The following is a 16,487-nucleotide window of genomic DNA, read 5'->3' on the forward strand; positions in this document are numbered from 1 at the left end:
ATCATTAACTGGAGCTACAGGACGTGATATCACTTCAACTGTGAAATCTGCAAGATGCGGCATCGACAACTCGATCGTACCATTCTTCAACCTAAAAAAATAGTACTTGCTTCCGTTCAGACTCTTCTTTAACTAAGAGAAGCGAGAGACGAGAAGAAACACGGGATGAGTATATAGACCAGCTAGCCAGCTGGAGTATCTAGACGAGGAAAATCAATGCGCAACTTAGTCGCATTCGATACTTTAAACTCAGTATGTAACCTTGCAATCCCTTCAGGCTCGAGTCGGAAGATCAGTTGGCGGGTCATAACGAGTAACGCAACGGCTGCCTTCGAGCTGGATACAGAAGAGAAGGAGTAATTGAATAAGAAAGAAGATGCAGGGAATATCGTACGGTAAAGGACAATACAAAAGAACATATGCTAGAGAACCCGAATGAATCCCATCTGTTTCCCTGCAGGCGTACGTAGCTCATTTCAAACCCTCAACGCAAAAAGCCTGGACTCAGAGAATATACTGAGTTTGAGCTCAAAAGATAAAAGTGGAGGATCAAGTGTCTTGTCCTAGAGAATAGAAGCAACGAGACCCTGCTGAGAGCGGCCTGTTCGATCTGTTTATTGAGCTGAACGCAGCTGTCGCTGTGACTGACTGTTCCCATTTGTTTGCTGAGATGCAGCTCTCTTGAAGTTCGAGCCACTGGCTCCATCGCGTGGTTTCGTATTCTTGCGAGATTTGTAAGAAGACTGTCCGCGCGGCCGAGGACTGGGATAGGAGCCTGCTTTCCGCGGGGCAGCTACTGATTTTGCCTCCACGGCACCAGGGAGTCGGATTAAGATCTGATTGACCGCTGAAGCATTTTTATCACGGTAACCAATCCAGAAAGGCTCAACGCTCTGGATTTGCATTGTTTTCAGAACCTTGGCACGCAGCCGGGCTTGAGATGGTGCCGGTGCAGCTCGCCAGGCGGCAGGAGGAGCCATCGTGGGCACTCGTACAACTGGTAGGGAACCGACTTCACGGTCCTCGAACATTGCCTCGGCTTCCTCGACTTGTCTAGCGGTTAATTCACCGTCGCCAAATTGGGTCTCCCCATTGAAAGGAAGCGAGACAGAAACTGCCGTGACATGCAGCTGGACATCGAGGGGTTCCTTCGAGGCAGACGAAACAGCCAGAGCATGTCTTTTCTCCGGCACTGTTTTCTTTCCGAAAAGGGTATTGATTCTCTCCTGCCAATTTGTGGCGGTTGAAGCGGGATTAGGACGTGTATTAGAAGCAACCATGGAAGCAAACGTGGGCGGTGGAGGTGGTGGCACGACCACCTTCGGGGGGAGCTTGACAACTGGCTTCGGTGCAGGGAGATGCACTAGAGGCCTGTTTGAATCGCCAAAGTATGCTGGGTGAGTCGAGACCTCTTCGGGAGGAGGTGGCGAGGGGCTCCGGAGAAAGTCCACTTCCTCAAACACCGGCTTTCTGTTCTCCGTAGCCTGTGGAAAGAATCTCGAACTGCGAGTGGGCATGCTCACAAGAGGGCGTGCATGTGCCTCCACGAAAGGAAGTGAACCAACAGGATGTTCAAGGCCGGTTAAGGCGTTCACAAGTGGAGGATTTCCATCTGTTGACCTGGAAATACTTACGACTTGCCTTTGCCCAGCCTGGTCACCTGGGCGGACTTGCCGCCAAGTTTCGTTGAATGTGGCCGGAAGTGTAGTTTGGTTTTCACGAGCATTCAGGTCGCTGCGTAGCTTCTCGTTGTCCTCAGCCTCACGCTTCGTAGCAACGGCGTGGAATTCGTTCCATGCAGCGGTACGTGTCTCATGCTGCCAGTGTGACTGCTGGGTCCTAGGAGGACCAATAGGGCCGGGGCGAGCAATAGGGCTTAACGTGTCATAGGAAGCATGCCTAGTTTCGGGCGAGGGCAACGGGGATATTGTTGTACTTTCCTGGGCAGAACGCGTAGTCTGAGGGAATGGCTGTGAGCTTGGAGGTAGGGAGGATTGCTCCAAACTGAGATGATTTCGCAAGGTCAAGTCCCTCGCTGGAAAGTTCCCCAGGGATTGGTCGAAGATGCCGTTACCTAACGTCTTGTCGTTGGTGAAAGGCTTCCAGGGATTCGTGATAGGAGCTGCGGGGCCGACGAGTTTATTATTCGCTGTCCAAGGCGTGTAGTTTGGTACATTAATCCCACTTTTCCATTGAGCATTCTCTTCATCAACCTTCTGCTCCACAGCCATATCTTCGGCTTGGCCTGTCGATTCGGGTGCTGGTTGAAGTCCGTTGGTTGCAACAGCATCTGCTTTCGGCTCCCGACTAGGAGAGGGAGGACGCTTAGAGCTAGCCGCTGGTGCGGGCTTGTCTTGATTTCTTTCTCTCTCGATGAGTTTTTTCACGGTATCAGGGTGATGGACCTTCATCATGCCGTACTGTTTTGGCGCCCCAGTGGGCTCTGGCACTGGGGGTTTTGGTGGTGACTGTGCAGAACTGGTAGTCGTCGATTCAACCTTATTAACTTCCGGAGATCCTTTGCTCTTTGCTCTTGGTTTCTCCGGCGGCGGTCCCAAGGCCTCGAGCTTCTGTCGTATTCTTTCCCGTTTCGCTGCTTCCTCCTGCGCTTCTTGTTCTAATCTTCGCTGTCTGGCCTCCAGACGTTTCTCCTTCATGATTCTCTCCTGCATAGCAATGGCATCTTCCGGAGCTGGTTGCGGTACTCTGGGTTGTCCGTCAGTAGCAGGAGGCTGGGTTCCTCCAGCAGCCATACTTGAACCCCTTTCGGCAGCCATAGTCGAGTCTCGAGAAGGCCAGGAAGGACCAACACCATGGCGCATCGGAGAGACGTCCCGCAACTGCGGATCATGAGAATACTCTCGTGCGTGGCTGGCCGGCTCACCTGCGCCATTCGCTTGGGATCCGCGTCTAGCCTCAAACGTCCTCTGAGCCAAATCAGGTCGACCAATCGACATCCGCCGACCAAAGCTCCCACTCCCACCGCTAACATTAGACGAGGTTCGACGACGAGTCCAATGTCCACCATCTTGACCACTTGTTCTGTGCGTTTGGAACGCAGCAGAAGGCTCTGCAGGTCCGGCATGCTCATCTGGTGCTGTAGGTCGTTGCAACACAGAGGGAGCACGGAAGCTCTGCTCATTTCGGTAGTTCCCGCCTTTTCTCGGTTCAGGAACAGGCTCATAACGTCCCGATCTGGAATTATAGAGCTCTCGCGTGCCAGGCTGTGTTTCCTTCCAGGAACGGTTGAAGTCGTCTGCCGCTATTTCTTTAGGAGCAACAGGCATACCGAAGCCATCGTTGGGCTTTTCCCTAGGAGAAGGCCGTGTTGCGGCCTGAACTTGAACCGGAGGCATGACCGGAGACGCTTTTTCAACGGGTGGAATTGGGGCCCAAGGTGACTTGGTCGGAGGGGCTGGGCTCGTGGAGGATGAGGGCGGTTTCTCATTATTGGGCCCCTTGGCAGAGAAAGCTGCAGTTCTCGCTTGCCTCTCTACACTAGCTCCCAGCCTGAGCACCGTAGGATTTGGCCCTATCGAGGTGACCGGCTTAGCAATTTTCTTTGAAATTTCCTTGGCGGTAGTTGTCTGTTCCACTACGGGGGACGCTGGCTTGGAATCCGTCGCTGTCTTCGTGGTTGGTTGTGTAGTCGTCGGAGCAGGCTCAGGGTGAGCTGGTTCGGCCTTCAGGTCGGTCTTGGTTCCATCATTCCATTCGATGGTTTCTGGGGCCCAGTCATCTTCGTCGTCGTCAATATCAGCCCATTTGGATTCTGTTCCGCCGCCATCTTCCTGGATTCTCGACGTCATGTGAATTCCATACTGCTGTTTCAACTCCTCGTCCGTGAGATGTTTCGGAGGTGTCTGCTGGACCGCTGCGAGAATAAATAGTCAGCTGGTGTTTCATGAGTTTGTCATAGTTGGGAGTTCCTTACGTCGATTCCTATTCCAAACCTGGCTGGGATCGGGCCCACCTCCACCAAGTCTAGTGCCGCTTGTGCCCGTTTTCGACAGGGAATGTAAGCTACTCGTTGTCTTCGCGACCAACCGAGGCCGAGGATTCTGCGACGGTGTGCCTAGGGGGGTGCCCGAGGACAAAGGTGCTACTACATATTATGACTCCATTCCTTCTTATAATGGGCGAAGCTGTACATACTCTTTTCAGGAACCTTAGCCACCGGTTGTGTACCCGGTGCCTTTGGAACGGAGAATTTGGCGAAAGACACCGGCTTGAATGTTGTTGGCCGTTTGGTTGACCCAGCGCGACTGTTGACTCTGCTTTCTGCTCGACTAGCATCGGATTCCGAGCCGCCCAAGGAGGCTGAGTCTTCTCCGCCATCCGATGTAGATGTAACCCCGTTCATTTCAAGTACTTTTGCGGCAACCGAACTTGGTCCTTGCTTTGATGCATCCTGTGTCGGGGTAAGTCGAGGCGCCGGCATCTGGCCCGGAACACTCACTGCCACTGTTTGTTCTCCGCCCTTGTCCTTGTCACTGCTTCCCATCGGCATTTCTTCGTGCGTTTTCTGATCTTCTGATCCGATGTTTGTCTTCGTCTCGGATGATGTCGTAGCGATAGTGTTGGTCTCCCCCTCGTCCCCTCCAGCAGGTTCCTTGTCGGTGGTGCTCGCAGGAACGTCGGAAGGCGAAGGATCGCCGCCCGACAGGGTTAGATTTACCACATCGTGGCCGTTCTGCTCTGCCATAACAATTCTCGAGTCTGTGGGAACAACCAGTTGCGACATCTGTTAGACATGTGTTTTGAAGCTATAAATGCGGGATGTGTGGCAATAGGACTTCTGAAACATAGATGAAATAAATAGAGGACTCGGAGATACCTATTGTTAGGGATCAAGAATCGCCACGGTTGAACTGTGAGCTTAGCTGTTTGAGCCTTGAAAAGCTCCGAACGACCAAGAGGGTGGATGATGAAGAGGCTAGCGGTGCGCAAGATACACGAGTCGAGTCGAGCGGGCGGCAGAGAGAGCTCTTGAGGATAAAGGCAACAGCCTATGATATCCCGAAAGGGAGGTCACGATAGAGCGGCTCTTCTCTAAGTTGATGGAGATCGGATGATGGCCTGCGGTTATGGATGATGAGCGATTGCTCAGGTTCCCAAGACTAGGGTGGCTGTTTTCGGTTAGCGTGGGAAACGCCGCAAAGTGTTGCAAACCCTGTGGCTGGAGTTCGACTTGCGAGCCGCGAAAGTCGGCAACAAGGTTCAAGAGTCATCACCCTACGATCGATTGTGCCTACTTTGGTCACCCGATATACGTACGGCCCCTGGCTACTCTCTCGTGCGTTGTGGTTGACTCTTTTTATCTCGACCTTCGCCAATTTCCATATAATCGCGCCCAGCATTCCGAATTGAACCAAACGGAGACGGAGTACAGGGGTCAAAGAATACTGCATTAATGATTACTCTTACAATCAATGTGGAAGGTCTAAACTAATGTTACAGAGGATGGAATTGCTGAAATCGCAGCTGTTCGATGTTACGAAGGCTCCATTCTAGGCCCACGGTATATACACAAATCCCCCACGTCCAGCACCTATCAAGAGTAATTTAGTGAGGGTGATTCTTGTGGTGACCTATAAGAAACTTATCAGAGGTATGTTCAATTGTCAGGAAGGATAGAGATAGAATCATACGCAGGTGGAAGTAGTATTCCATGCTGTAGCCAAGGATAAGAATGCCACCGATAGCGTGAGCAAGGGCTTGAAAGAGGCGAGCATGTCAGCAGCAACCTGGATACAGTAGACAATGTCACTCACGGGCAGCAGACGGCTTGTCACCGAAGTAGCGAGCCTGGTAGCGTCCAATGAGGCCAGTAGGCTTGGTCTCAGGAGCAGAGCCACGGGGGAGCTTAGCGTAGAAGTTTACAACACGGTCCATACGAGCGGCATCCTTGGCAGCACCGATTGCCTTTGCAGTTGTTAGTGATTCATTGAGCCCAGACGCATGAAGCTCTTTGTGACGTCGACCTCGAGCGACCGTCACGGATTGGGGTCGGCGGTATGGGGCATAAGAGGGGTCTCACGTTGGGGGAAGCAATCTGAGATAATCGGGAATCAGTAAACGTAGGTTCAGAATAATTATTCCCAGTTCGCTCTCCAGGTTCCCTACCTTAGGAGGAATCAGGGTCGAGAGACCTCGGCGGGCGATGTAGCTCATCTTTGCGCGGTCTGACAGAAGGTCATTAGCAATCCGAAGTGCGCCAAATCTCAAGGTGATTCTTTAATAGTATTTAGGTATCAGTTATCTTACCTTGACGTGAGCGAATGTATCAAGTGGATGGTGAGCGACAAAAGATGGTTAGAAGTGCCTGAGGGCGGGTTGTCGGAAGAGAACGTAGGGGAGCCGCACAGCACGCTAAACCTAATTAGGCTTTGCCTTCAGACCGCGCCGGCCCGGCAAGGTTGCAATACCTCACCTCGTCAATCCACGCTTGTCTTCGCCGCTCTATTCTCACCACAACAGGTGCAACTGACACAATGTCTTTTATGAGGGCCGGAAACATCGCTTGCTCCCGGGTGGGCAGGCTCGTGACATACCGCAACACCCGTATGCTTTCAGCAACTGCTTTCAGAGCCGAAACGTCCGTTAAGCCCAGCAGCAGCGTTGCTGACGCTCCGACCACTCCTCTTTCCGAGAGCACACTGATCCAGAAGGAGACTCCCGCAGAGGCAATGACTCGTCATCAGCCTGATTATGACGCGACGGTCGATCATGGCACCTCGTACGAAGGCCCCTATACTTTACGTGGAGTTTGACTGACCCATTCAAAGCAAATTTTCTCCTGTGCCTAAGCGTGTCATGGATGGAAGCGAGCCTGGCGAGACGGTTCCTGCTGCTGTTCTCTCTGGTGCCCCCACCGACCTTCAGGCGCGCACTGTCAGGTATGAAATTGGTTCCAGAAGGATTTTGATATAACAGCTAACAACATCATTCAGAATCTTCCGGCCTTCGAAGCCCGCTACGCAGTCTGGAGAGTGGCACAGCCACCACTGGAGGATGGATTGGGACATTTTACAGAAGGGCCACCGATGGGAGAACCCTTTGATGGGTTGGCAATCTTCCGCTGATGCCATGCAGGGCACGCACCTGAACTTCAAGACCAAGGAAGATGCCATTTTATTCGCGCAGAAGCAGGGCTATGAATATTTTGTTCAGGAGCCGAATGAGCGCAAATTTGTTCCCAAGGCTTATGCAAACAACTTTGTCCACGAGCCCAAGAAGCTTAAGCACATCAGAACCAAATAAATGCGTTACTTCGGCAGCGTGTATGTATATAAGTGCCTGTTTCTTTTTGCATGTTTTCAGAATCAAAGTGGGTGTGATGTACTTGATGCCCAGTAATCCTGCAGACTCGTGACAAGCTCCAAAGGTTGAGCTAACGTGCCGTTTTATCATGATGGCATCGATCCCTTGATTCTTTTTGGCGCAGCTTTACTACGCACCTGGACGTAGTTACTCCCTCTGAAAGAGCCATATACCATAATGTCAAAACAGGTATTGATAATGATTTGATAACTTGTGTTCGCAGGTTCCTAGGATTTATTCTGAAAAAAAAAAGGTTAGTGGGTATTGACATGACAGCGTGGCAGATATGCTTTCACAGTATCTCTATTACCCAACATAGTTGTCCCTTCAGCTAGATGAACCAAGGGACGTCACTCACCTTCAGAGCCATTTAGTCGAAGAGGTGAATAACCCTGGAGACACATGCTGAGACCAGGCCCGGAACTGAAGCCTGCGTTCCAATATAAGCTCGCAGGCCCTTCATCCAGGCCTCTTGTATTGAGTTACAGGTAGTACTCTGGCATTGACAGGACCGCCAGCAGTCAGCAGTCAGCAGTCAGTGCAGTCTGTTTGCCTAGTTAATGGTATGAAACTTCCCACATCTAAGTTTATGCTAGGACTATACGGTTCGGTACAGTGACAGCCATGTAGTGATACCTACGTAGTGGGCTTATTGATAGCATGCCCCTAGAAAATTAGTCTTAAGAATAAGAATAAACAGCCCAATCAATCCCCAATGTATCTGCCAAGAACGGGAAGCCAAAAACCTAGGTATCGTTCGACACGGATCATTATAAGAAAAAGCAGGCCTAGCCGTAGGTTTGGGCCCCGCCACCCCGCCAAAAAATTATTATCTACGCAGATAAGATCGAAAAATAATACTTCACCTCACGATCCAGTCCATTTGTTTCTTATCTATAATAAATACGGCCATTATTGAAAATGACAACAGACAACCTGAACAGTGCGGACACCACCGTCCAAACCCTCCGCAATGTTCTCACCTCCGAGACTGAGCCGCTCGCTCGTCGCTTTCGCGCTCTATTCTCGCTAAAGCATCTCGCATGCCTGCAACCGCCCACCGAGAAGACACTCCCCGCGATCCAAGCCATCGCTGCCGGTTTCTCTTCTGCGTCAGCTCTGCTCAAGCATGAACTCGCATACTGTCTCGGTCAGACGCGAAACACTGATGCGTTGCCGTTTCTGCTCGACGTGGTGCAGGATACCCAGGAGGATTCGATGTGTCGCCATGAAGCTGCGGAGGCGCTGGGCGCGCTTGGCTACGAGAGCAGCTTGGAGGTTTTGAAGGCGCTTAGGGACAACGAGAATGAAGTGGATGTTGTTCGGGAGACATGCGACATTGCTGTGGATAGGATTCTGTGGGAGCAATCGGAAGCTAGGAAGGCTGAGAAACTGAAGCCTAGGTACGCTCTAATTCTGCTTTTCTCATGTTTAATTATCATTCTCCATTTCCATCCTAACATATCATAGTGATTTCACGTCCATTGACCCGGCCCCGCCCATGCCCTTGACTGCGAAAGAGCCTTCGATTCCTGACCTAGAGAAAACACTCCTCGACACGAATCTGCCATTGTTCGAACGATACCGTGCCATGTTCGGGTTGCGCGATCTTGCCTCACCACCTGATCTTCCCACTGCCAAGCAAGCCGTCCAATCACTCGCAAAGGGCATGAAAGATCCCTCCGCTCTTTTCCGTCACGAGATCGCATTCGTTTTCGGTCAGCTTTGCCACCCGGCGTCAGTACCAAGCCTTACAGAAACCCTTAGCGACTTAAACGAAGTTGGTATGGTGCGACACGAAGCTGCAGAGGCACTTGGCAGTCTAGGTGACGTCGAAGGCGTGGAGGACACTTTGAAGAAGTTCTTGAATGACCCAGAAAAGGTTGTGAGAGACAGTATTATCGTGGCTCTTGACATGGCAGAGTTTGAGAAGAATGGGGAGATTGAGTATGCGTTGATTCCAGACTCTGGTAACCCTGCTGCAGTGCCTGCTGCTTGATTGGCACGGAGAAGGTCACGGCGAAGATTATTATTGGTCTTCTAGCAATGCAAATAGATATTCTGGGTATTAATTGTTCGTGGTTTCCCTGCGGCGCATAGTAAGCTGATGTTCGTAGGATAGAAACGGAGAGCTCATACTTGTATCCGCAAACACAGGTATAGAAAACGGTACTTCCTTCATCGGCACTGCGCAGTTGTACTGTAGTGAAGTACATTTCCTTCCTCCCACACTTGGGGCAGTCCTTCTCAATTAAAGCTTCCGTTCTTTTGTCCGCTTGTGTCAAAGTTTGGATCGCGGACCGCTTCGCGCGCAGCGATGACGGGAAAGAGCTCGGTTTGGACTCAGAGACAATCGTTTTCGGTACAGTATCTGGCGGGCAGCATATCAGTATCTTTTCTTAGGTTTCCATCATCCATTTGCTCTTTGGAAACTCACCTTTGTTGCGGGTTCCGCAGACGTCACAAACCAAGATCCTTGTTGGATCCCCGACGGAGCCTTCAAGCAAAGAACCGCAGTCTGTACAGAAAACTAAGGAGCCAATTGTAGACATAGTGAGCGTTGATTGAGGAGGAATGCTTTCTCTTATCGATGTGCTTTTGCTTCACTTTTTCTTCACTTTTTTCCGCTCGGGGAGATTGGCGGACCCACGGACCACAATCTGTTGGACAAGAACTGTACATTAGCGCAGGGCGGTCAAGGGGAGACGGCAGCCGCAAGACAATAGTCGCCGTGCCTTAAATCATCACCTAAACAGGTCTGTCGTCCTGTCGACGTCTACAGCGCCTTTTGAAATGAACGTTTGATGGGGTGGAAATTCGGTCCGAAGACTGACAGCCATGAGTGAAGCATGTCTTTCCCGCTTCCAAATAATACCTCCCATTCTCCATTTGACCTGCAGTTCTCATTAAGGTCCCACTGCCGCTATGGATCCAAACTGGCGTCCGGCTGTCCAAGTCGTCATAAATAGCCATGTCCAGGGGCAGGCGGGAGTTGCGATGGGGCAGGCGCAGCGTCGGGAAAGACCATTAGCTGTGGAAGAGGCCCTGCAGTACTCTCCAATGTACAGTACCCCGATATTTGGATTGGGTGAGTCGAGCAAGAGTCTGGAGTGAGAGCTATGTGAATATTATTAATACGCTTCTATCTCTAGATTGCATATTACGTCCGGATGTTGGCCGCCCTCCTGCTACGACCTCAATAAATCATATCCTCCAGTCCGGCCGCACTGCGCTGAATGATCTAAACGACGACATCCGATCAGGATGCCACGAATCAAGCCGCTTAGAGACCTCCCGGGAGTACCTGCAGCATCTATTGGATGGGGAGAAACTGACTGAATTGTGAGCAACTTCCGTCTTTAGGAATAGAATTATGTTGACATATACCCATTTTCTTTAGCAAATTCAAGCTCCCGACAGGAAACCGGAACACTACGCCATCACTAAATGCCTCTCACAATTTGGTTTCCAGCAGTAACCTCCTTGGGCCCTTCTCCAAAATGATGCTGGACTCCACGGATATCGCCTATCGATGTGAGATTCTCAACTTTCACCTTATACACGACCTTGGCTTATAGGTTATAGATCCTACACCCTCGGATATGGATGCTGGGACCCAGCTGAAGAATTCTAAATCTAACCCACCCCAGACCCATAAACTCATTCCTAGCACTCCTAAACACCCTAACCAGCCCGCAAGCCAGCTCTCCGTCGTGATACCGGTTAAGCCATTGCCGACCGCCGAACAAACACAGGTTGCTCCGAAGAAGAGGAACGAGAGCACTGGTGGTGATGACAATGTAACGTCCATTCGGCTAAGAGCTCAGAAGGAAGAAGCAGATGCTGCCCTTGTCAAGTTGCAGGAGATTCTTCATGAGATATTTGAAGTAGAAGATCAACTTGACTCGTGGGGATCCGACATAGCTCCAGATGGACCGAACATGATATTCACTTCGCTTCAATCGTTGGAATCCAGTGGACCTATTCTTTCTCCGGATGCCCATTCACGCCTTCAAAAGGCTATGAAGAAGGTGGTGAGCTTCAATAGACTCCAAGACATTCCCTCAGATTACCTCAATCGCATCCAGAAGTTCTGTGAAAGGCCAATAATTGCTGCGCAAGCGCCTGATCTGAAGTTAGAGGATGCATCGGACGAAACAGCATCTCAGGACTGGTTGAAAAAGTTGGATGACATGCACAATGCCCTTCTTGCTGTCAACACTCTCCTTCAGACGATGTCTGGCTCCCAGACAGAACGGGACCTTTGTCCTGAGGACTTGATTGAAGCGATTCCGAACCTACTTAATCAGGTCTTCGACAACTGCATAATACCAGCCGTTGAAGCCCGGCCCGGAGGGAAGGACGGGAAATTTTTCGAGCTCTGTTCTCTTCAAAGGCGTGCCATTGGTGGAGTAATTCAGCAAAGCAAGAAGGTTCTCAGCCTTTTTGCTGGATTTCTAGCACGGATCGATGTTTCCGAAGGAGCAATTACCGCAACCGAGTTTTTTGCTGCCAAATTGATATTCGTTGAGAATTCGCACACGGAAAAGGACTCGGCGGTTGGTAGTCAAAAATATGAATCTGTTCGGCGCGGGGCAATGGACATTCTCGCAAAGATATTTTCGAGATATCCGTCCCAGCGCGCGTTCATCCTCGACGAGATCTTAGTTTCCCTAGAAAAGCTTCCAGCTACTCGGCAAAGTGCCAGGCAGTTCAAGCTTGCCGATGGCAAAAATATCCAGTTGCTAACCGCCCTGGTCATGCAGCTCGTGCAGACCACTGCCTTAGACACTCCTTCTCACAGGTCGGCAAAGACTAAGCGTAAGATTGTGAAGTCCGAAGGCGAGGACGATGGTACCGATGACGCCGACGAAACTATTGATGATGGTGATAATGATCAGTCCGATGTATCATTAGCGCGTTTGGCTGCGAAGGTCAATGGCCTGTACGATAATGCTCTGCGAAGCGCTCAGTATATTATCAAGTTCATTGTCCAGCGAGCAATGACGTCCACCAAGACTGGTGACCAACCCTACCGAAATATCCTTGACCTCTTCACTGAAGACTTGATTGGAGTTCTAAGTTCTATGGACTGGCCTGCTGCGGAACTGCTTCTTCGTATCATGGCATCGCACATGGTCAGCATCGCGGACCTTGAGAAGAGCCCCGCCACAGCGAAGAGCATGGCTCTAGAGCTTTTGGGTTGGATGGGTTCGGCCATCTCTGACTTGATTTCTACAGCACAGCACTTACTTCCTGCCATGGAAGAGTCCGAAACGGAGCTTACAGATTCTTTAAAGCAATTGTTCGATGATTATACAAATCGTGCTCTACATCCTCAAGATCTCGTGGTTCCGAATGGCCCCTACCGAGTGGCCCTCGAGTATTTCCTCAACGATAGCAACTCGAATAATTGGCAACTTACCAGCGCCAGGGGATTTTTTTTGACTCAGTGGGCAAAGACATTCTGCTCTATTCACTACAACTCCGAGGTAAAGGACGAAGTTACATACGATGATGCAACAGAGGGTGCAGTACATCTTTTTGCAAAGCTGTTCTCTGATTCACGATGGCTGGAGACTAATAGGTAACCTGCCCAGAATGCCATTTAATTGTTGACTTGAGACTAATGTTTTCAGGAATTTCGACAACGTCTCAGCTGCCCAAGGGAAATTTGCCTACATTCTAACGGTCCTGAACTCGAGCTTTTGCAAAGCTTTCGATACCATTCTCAAAGTGCTCCTCAACTCAATCACGAGTGACCAAGCCAAAGTCCGGAGTCGCAGTCTAAAGAGTGTAATATATATGCTGGAGAAGGACCCGAGTCTTCTGGATAGAGATGCCTCGGTTATGCGCGTAATTCTTCGATGTGCGACAGACGCGTCACCTATGGTTCGCGACTCCGCATTGTCGTTGATCGCTAAATGCATTGTCTTAAAACCGAACTTAGAAGAAGAGGGCTGCCGGAGCATCCTGGCCTGCTCTGGCGATGCTGCAGCCGGCGTCCGAAAACGGTGCATTGGGTTGATGAAAGAAATCTACCTAAGGACTTCACGCGTCGAGCTAAAAATGGCCATCCTGGATAGCTTTCTTCAGCGAACTGTTGACCTTGAAGAGGGCGTGGCAGCATTGGCGCGTCAGACATTCGAAGAAATCTGGCTTACTCCGTTCTATGATCTGGTCGACGCCGCTCAGGATATCCCAAAGCTGAAGGTTGGGCTCGCAGAAAGAATTACACTATTTGTACATCTGGTACAAAGAAGTGATACGGCTTTAGAAGCACTTGGCCCTTGCTTAGGAAAGCTGCTATCTGATTCGTCCAAGACATCTACTATGAATTTCAAAGTGTGCAAAGCTATGGTTGCGACCATGTTCGAGAAATTGATCGAGGGTAATGATTCAAGAAAGGAGTTCCAGCAGGCTTTACTGCAAACGATGACAGTATTTGCCAAAGTGAACCCCAAATTACTTCGTCCAGACCAGTTGGATGCCCTCCATCCTTACATAGGGAACCTTGCCACGGCAGAAGATCTGTTTTTATTCCGCTCTGTGGTGATCATCTACCGATGTGTTCTACCATACCTATCAAACTCTCATAATACGCTCTTGAAAGATGTCCAAAATGACCTTTTCAAGAGCGTGGCCAAACTGGCACGGGCAGAGCTCAACGAGGTCATGGCTTGTCTGTGGACTATCAACGGCGTCTTGCGAAATACGGACCGCCTTGTGAAGCTCACGATCTCCGTTCTGAAACCCATACAGCAGTACAAGAGCGTTGACCTCTCTAGCAGCAGCAACTCTGTTATTCTTGCAAGGGCGAAGAGCTATATCAGAATCGCGGGCTGTGTTGGCCGGCATTGTGACCTTGAGAAATACGAACCTCACTTTCGGAACGCGGTCCCAGGCTGGAAAGGCGGGTCTGTAGCCGGTCTTATGATTGACTCAATTATCCCCTTCACCCTGGCAAAGCAGCCGCTTGAGGTGCGCGTCATGGCTCTTGAGAGTTTGGGTTCTATTTGCCAATCATGGCCTGCGCATTTTGGCCGAGAAGAACCGAGACGTGTCCTTGCAGCAGTGTTTGAGGAAGACAACCCCAGCCTCCAAAATATCGTCCTGAAGGCCTTTGCGGATTTCTTCGCAATGCACGAAGGCAAAGCAGAGAAGTCTATAGTCCCCGTCTCCGAGGCCGCGGAACAGCAAAACACGACTAGGTTAGGCGGGTCACTGAAAGCGAGCGATAACGACGGAGCCGCTGCGTTGATTGCCCAGCACTTTCTCAAAAACATGCTTCGAGTCGCACAGTCTCGGCAAGACTCATACGGCTTGACCGCTATCGAATTGATTGCTAGCATCAACAGGCAAGGTTTAGTGCATCCGAAAGAGTGCGCTGGAGTCCTAGTCTCCTTGGAGACATCCACCGTGCCAGCCATAGCCAAGGTAGCGTACGATACGCACAAGATGCTTCACCAGCAGTATGAGTCTATGTTCGAAAGGGAATATATGCGTGCCGTCCAGGAGGCGTTCTACTACCAACGCGATGTCGTTGGGGATCCCTCTGGCGCCACGGCCCGTCCATATGTTGCCAAGCTAGCGCCGCTATTCGATATCGTCAAGATAAGTAATAGCCGGTATCAAAAAAAGTTCCTTTCGAACCTCTGCTCCAAAGTGAACTTCGAACTGAAGAAGCTTAACTCCAGCGGTAACCCGCCAGAGCATCTTCTGCTTGCCCGCTTTATTTCTCAAAACCTGGCATTCTTCGACTACAACCAGCTTGCTGAACTAGTGGCGACTGTTGGCTGCTTGGAGCGCATCGTCTCCGCGACAGGAACCATTGTAGCACACGCTATTGAGACCGAGATATTCCCGCCAAAACAGGAAGCTATGCAGGGAGACGAGGTGTCCATGGCTGTGTCAGCCGAGACTGTCAGTAGCTTACCACTGCCAAATGTCAATCCGGCGACTTTACGACATCTTACTGTAGCAGCCGCGTCTTTGTCGATGTTGTGGGAGGCACGAACACATCTTCGACGTCTGTACGGAGTCACGGCCCATGTCCGGAACGATGCGAAGGCGGCCGCTAAGGAGACTAACAAGTCCGCTACGAAGGTACAAGGTGTCAATGGTGATAGATTCTGGGAGGCCATTTCCCGAAATATGTCATCTCTGGACAGTCAGCAAAACATGATCGATAAATGTCGTGAATTTGCAACACTACTCTCCATTGACGAGGAGTTCAAGATTGGATCCGACGAAGATGCGGAGGGTGATTTTGACGCAGCCGTCGAGGCTGAAGACTCTGGAGCGACCTGGGTTGCTGGCCAACGCCCGCCGAAGCGCAAGGGCTCCACATCGAGTCAAAATCCGCCGAAACGGCCTCGAGGCCGAAAATCCGGGTCGGGAAAGAAGAGGAGCAGTGCGAGTGCGACTCCAGACGGGGATGCGGATCAGGAGCACTAGGTAGGCGAGGTAGGCGAGACCTACACACATTACTGTAATTTGGCTGTTTCTACAACGGTATTTAGACGGTGCATATTGGGCAAGCGGAAAACGGCGTTTTGTGGAGACAGGCAGGGCTTGCGTTCGATATTTCGTTCTTATGATGGCGTGGAAATCGTCTTGCCTTCATTGTACTTTGAGGACCACAGTGCCTTGTTTCTAGTATCTATGATGGATTTGTATCTACGCTAGCGATCCATCCAATCGATCAGCTACACCCCAAGACAGTCACCGCTTATCTTGTCCCTGTGACTTGTTCTCAGGAGCTCATCGGATCTTCGGCTCGATACTCGATCCACGGCCTAAAAGTGGATCTCTCTTAGAGCTGCTATTATTGTCCGCCATGGAGCTAAAGTCGCCAGTGCCAGATTATGAGACAACGTGGACCACGTATAATGTATAGTTGTCTCTACGGGAGAAGAAAAGGAGTATGCTACTCCAGTACAGCATCACTCTATGCCGGATGGCAGCTGTCGTTCTGGAAGGTCTGGAAGGTCTTAAATAATTCTACGTAATTCTCGGCGATTTGTACTCTCAAGTGCTAACGGCTTCAGGCTAGTATGGCGATGCGAGTGGGCCACCCAGAATGCTTGGATGGTGGCAGAATGACAGAATGACGTTGCTTTCAGGGCCCTGAGCCGTTCCACCCGTCCACAAGAACCTTTGAC

At 50.7% G+C, this 16,487-nt stretch overlaps 6 protein-coding genes across 6 annotated transcripts, besides 3 other annotated features; 3 read left to right on the forward strand and 3 right to left on the reverse strand.

The window, feature by feature from the left end:
- Positions 1-16,487: part of a sequence feature (contig 1.129 1..627835(1)) that runs on past both edges of the window.
- Positions 302-5,048, reverse strand: ANIA_07496 (uncharacterized protein). Its single transcript, XM_050612001.1, has 5 exons — positions 4,838-5,048; positions 4,460-4,719; positions 4,156-4,411; positions 3,935-4,102; positions 302-3,874 (listed from the first exon to the last, which is right to left on the reverse strand). Exons 2-5 carry the CDS (start codon positions 4,703-4,705, stop codon positions 615-617), a joined length of 3,930 nt encoding a protein of 1,309 aa, XP_050467966.1. The 5' UTR covers positions 4,706-4,719; positions 4,838-5,048; the 3' UTR covers positions 302-614.
- Positions 5,485-6,297, reverse strand: ANIA_11565 (F1F0 ATP synthase subunit f). Its single transcript, XM_050612002.1, has 6 exons — positions 6,268-6,297; positions 6,127-6,185; positions 6,041-6,055; positions 5,775-5,925; positions 5,652-5,717; positions 5,485-5,591 (listed from the first exon to the last, which is right to left on the reverse strand). The coding sequence occupies exons 2-6, from the start codon at positions 6,172-6,174 to the stop codon at positions 5,566-5,568; spliced, it is 306 nt and encodes a 101-aa protein (XP_050467967.1). The 5' UTR covers positions 6,175-6,185; positions 6,268-6,297; the 3' UTR covers positions 5,485-5,565.
- Positions 6,485-7,263, forward strand: ANIA_07497 (ETC complex I subunit; the record flags this gene model as incomplete). The annotated part of the gene is made up of 3 exons (XM_675674.2): positions 6,485-6,739; positions 6,789-6,899; positions 6,954-7,263. The coding sequence occupies exons 1-3, from the start codon at positions 6,495-6,497 to the stop codon at positions 7,261-7,263; spliced, it is 666 nt and encodes a 221-aa protein (XP_680766.1). The 5' UTR covers positions 6,485-6,494.
- Positions 7,616-7,626: a sequence feature (Short protein (ANIA_11566, CBF79501.1) was converted to a misc_feature.).
- Positions 7,682-7,727: a sequence feature (Short protein (ANIA_11566, CBF79501.1) was converted to a misc_feature.).
- Positions 8,231-9,382, forward strand: ANIA_07498 (deoxyhypusine monooxygenase). Its single transcript, XM_675675.2, has 2 exons — positions 8,231-8,726; positions 8,794-9,382. The coding sequence occupies exons 1-2, from the start codon at positions 8,245-8,247 to the stop codon at positions 9,320-9,322; spliced, it is 1,011 nt and encodes a 336-aa protein (XP_680767.1). The 5' UTR covers positions 8,231-8,244; the 3' UTR covers positions 9,323-9,382.
- On the reverse strand, positions 8,796-9,933 carry ANIA_10970 (DNA-directed RNA polymerase I core subunit RPA12). The gene is made up of 3 exons (XM_050612003.1): positions 9,761-9,933; positions 9,463-9,694; positions 8,796-9,410 (listed from the first exon to the last, which is right to left on the reverse strand). Exons 1-3 carry the CDS (start codon positions 9,873-9,875, stop codon positions 9,392-9,394), a joined length of 366 nt encoding a protein of 121 aa, XP_050467968.1. The 5' UTR covers positions 9,876-9,933; the 3' UTR covers positions 8,796-9,391.
- On the forward strand, positions 10,249-15,780 carry ANIA_07499 (putative sister chromatid cohesion protein Mis4; the record flags this gene model as incomplete). The annotated part of the gene is made up of 5 exons (XM_675676.1): positions 10,249-10,411; positions 10,476-10,665; positions 10,724-10,857; positions 10,909-12,910; positions 12,963-15,780. 5 exons carry the CDS (start codon positions 10,249-10,251, stop codon positions 15,778-15,780), a joined length of 5,307 nt encoding a protein of 1,768 aa, XP_680768.1.

Source organism: Aspergillus nidulans, chromosome IV, assembly GCF_000011425.1.
Source record: "Aspergillus nidulans FGSC A4 chromosome IV".
NCBI classification, from domain to species: domain Eukaryota; kingdom Fungi; phylum Ascomycota; class Eurotiomycetes; order Eurotiales; family Aspergillaceae; genus Aspergillus; species Aspergillus nidulans.

Bases quoted from the DNA above. Each gene is read 5' to 3' on its own strand.
- ANIA_07496 (XM_050612001.1), bottom strand. From the start codon at position 4,705: ATGGCAGAGCAGAACGGCCACGATGTGGTAAATCTAACCCTGTCGGGC. The intron at 4,412-4,459 runs GTGAGTGTTCCG...ACCCCGACACAG, and splicing joins GCGGAGAACAAACAGTGGCA to GATGCATCAAAGCAAGGACC. The intron at 3,875-3,934 runs GTAAGGAACTCC...TTATTCTCGCAG, and splicing joins GGTTTGGAATAGGAATCGAC to CGGTCCAGCAGACACCTCCG.
- ANIA_10970 (XM_050612003.1), bottom strand. From the start codon at position 9,875: ATGTCTACAATTGGCTCCTTAGTTTTCTGTACAGACTGCGGTTCTTTG. The intron at 9,695-9,760 runs GTGAGTTTCCAA...GCTGCCCGCCAG, and splicing joins CTGCGGAACCCGCAACAAAG to ATACTGTACCGAAAACGATT.
- ANIA_11565 (XM_050612002.1), bottom strand. From the start codon at position 6,174: ATGAGCTACATCGCCCGCCGAGGTCTCTCGACCCTGATTCCTCCTAAG. The intron at 5,718-5,774 runs GTGAGTGACATT...GCCTCTTTCAAG, and splicing joins TGACAAGCCGTCTGCTGCCC to CCCTTGCTCACGCTATCGGT. The intron at 5,592-5,651 runs GTATGATTCTAT...AGTTTCTTATAG, and splicing joins GGAATACTACTTCCACCTGC to GTCACCACAAGAATCACCCT.
- ANIA_07498 (XM_675675.2), top strand. From the start codon at position 8,245: ATGACAACAGACAACCTGAACAGTGCGGACACCACCGTCCAAACCCTC. The intron at 8,727-8,793 runs GTACGCTCTAAT...AACATATCATAG, and splicing joins GCTGAGAAACTGAAGCCTAG to TGATTTCACGTCCATTGACC.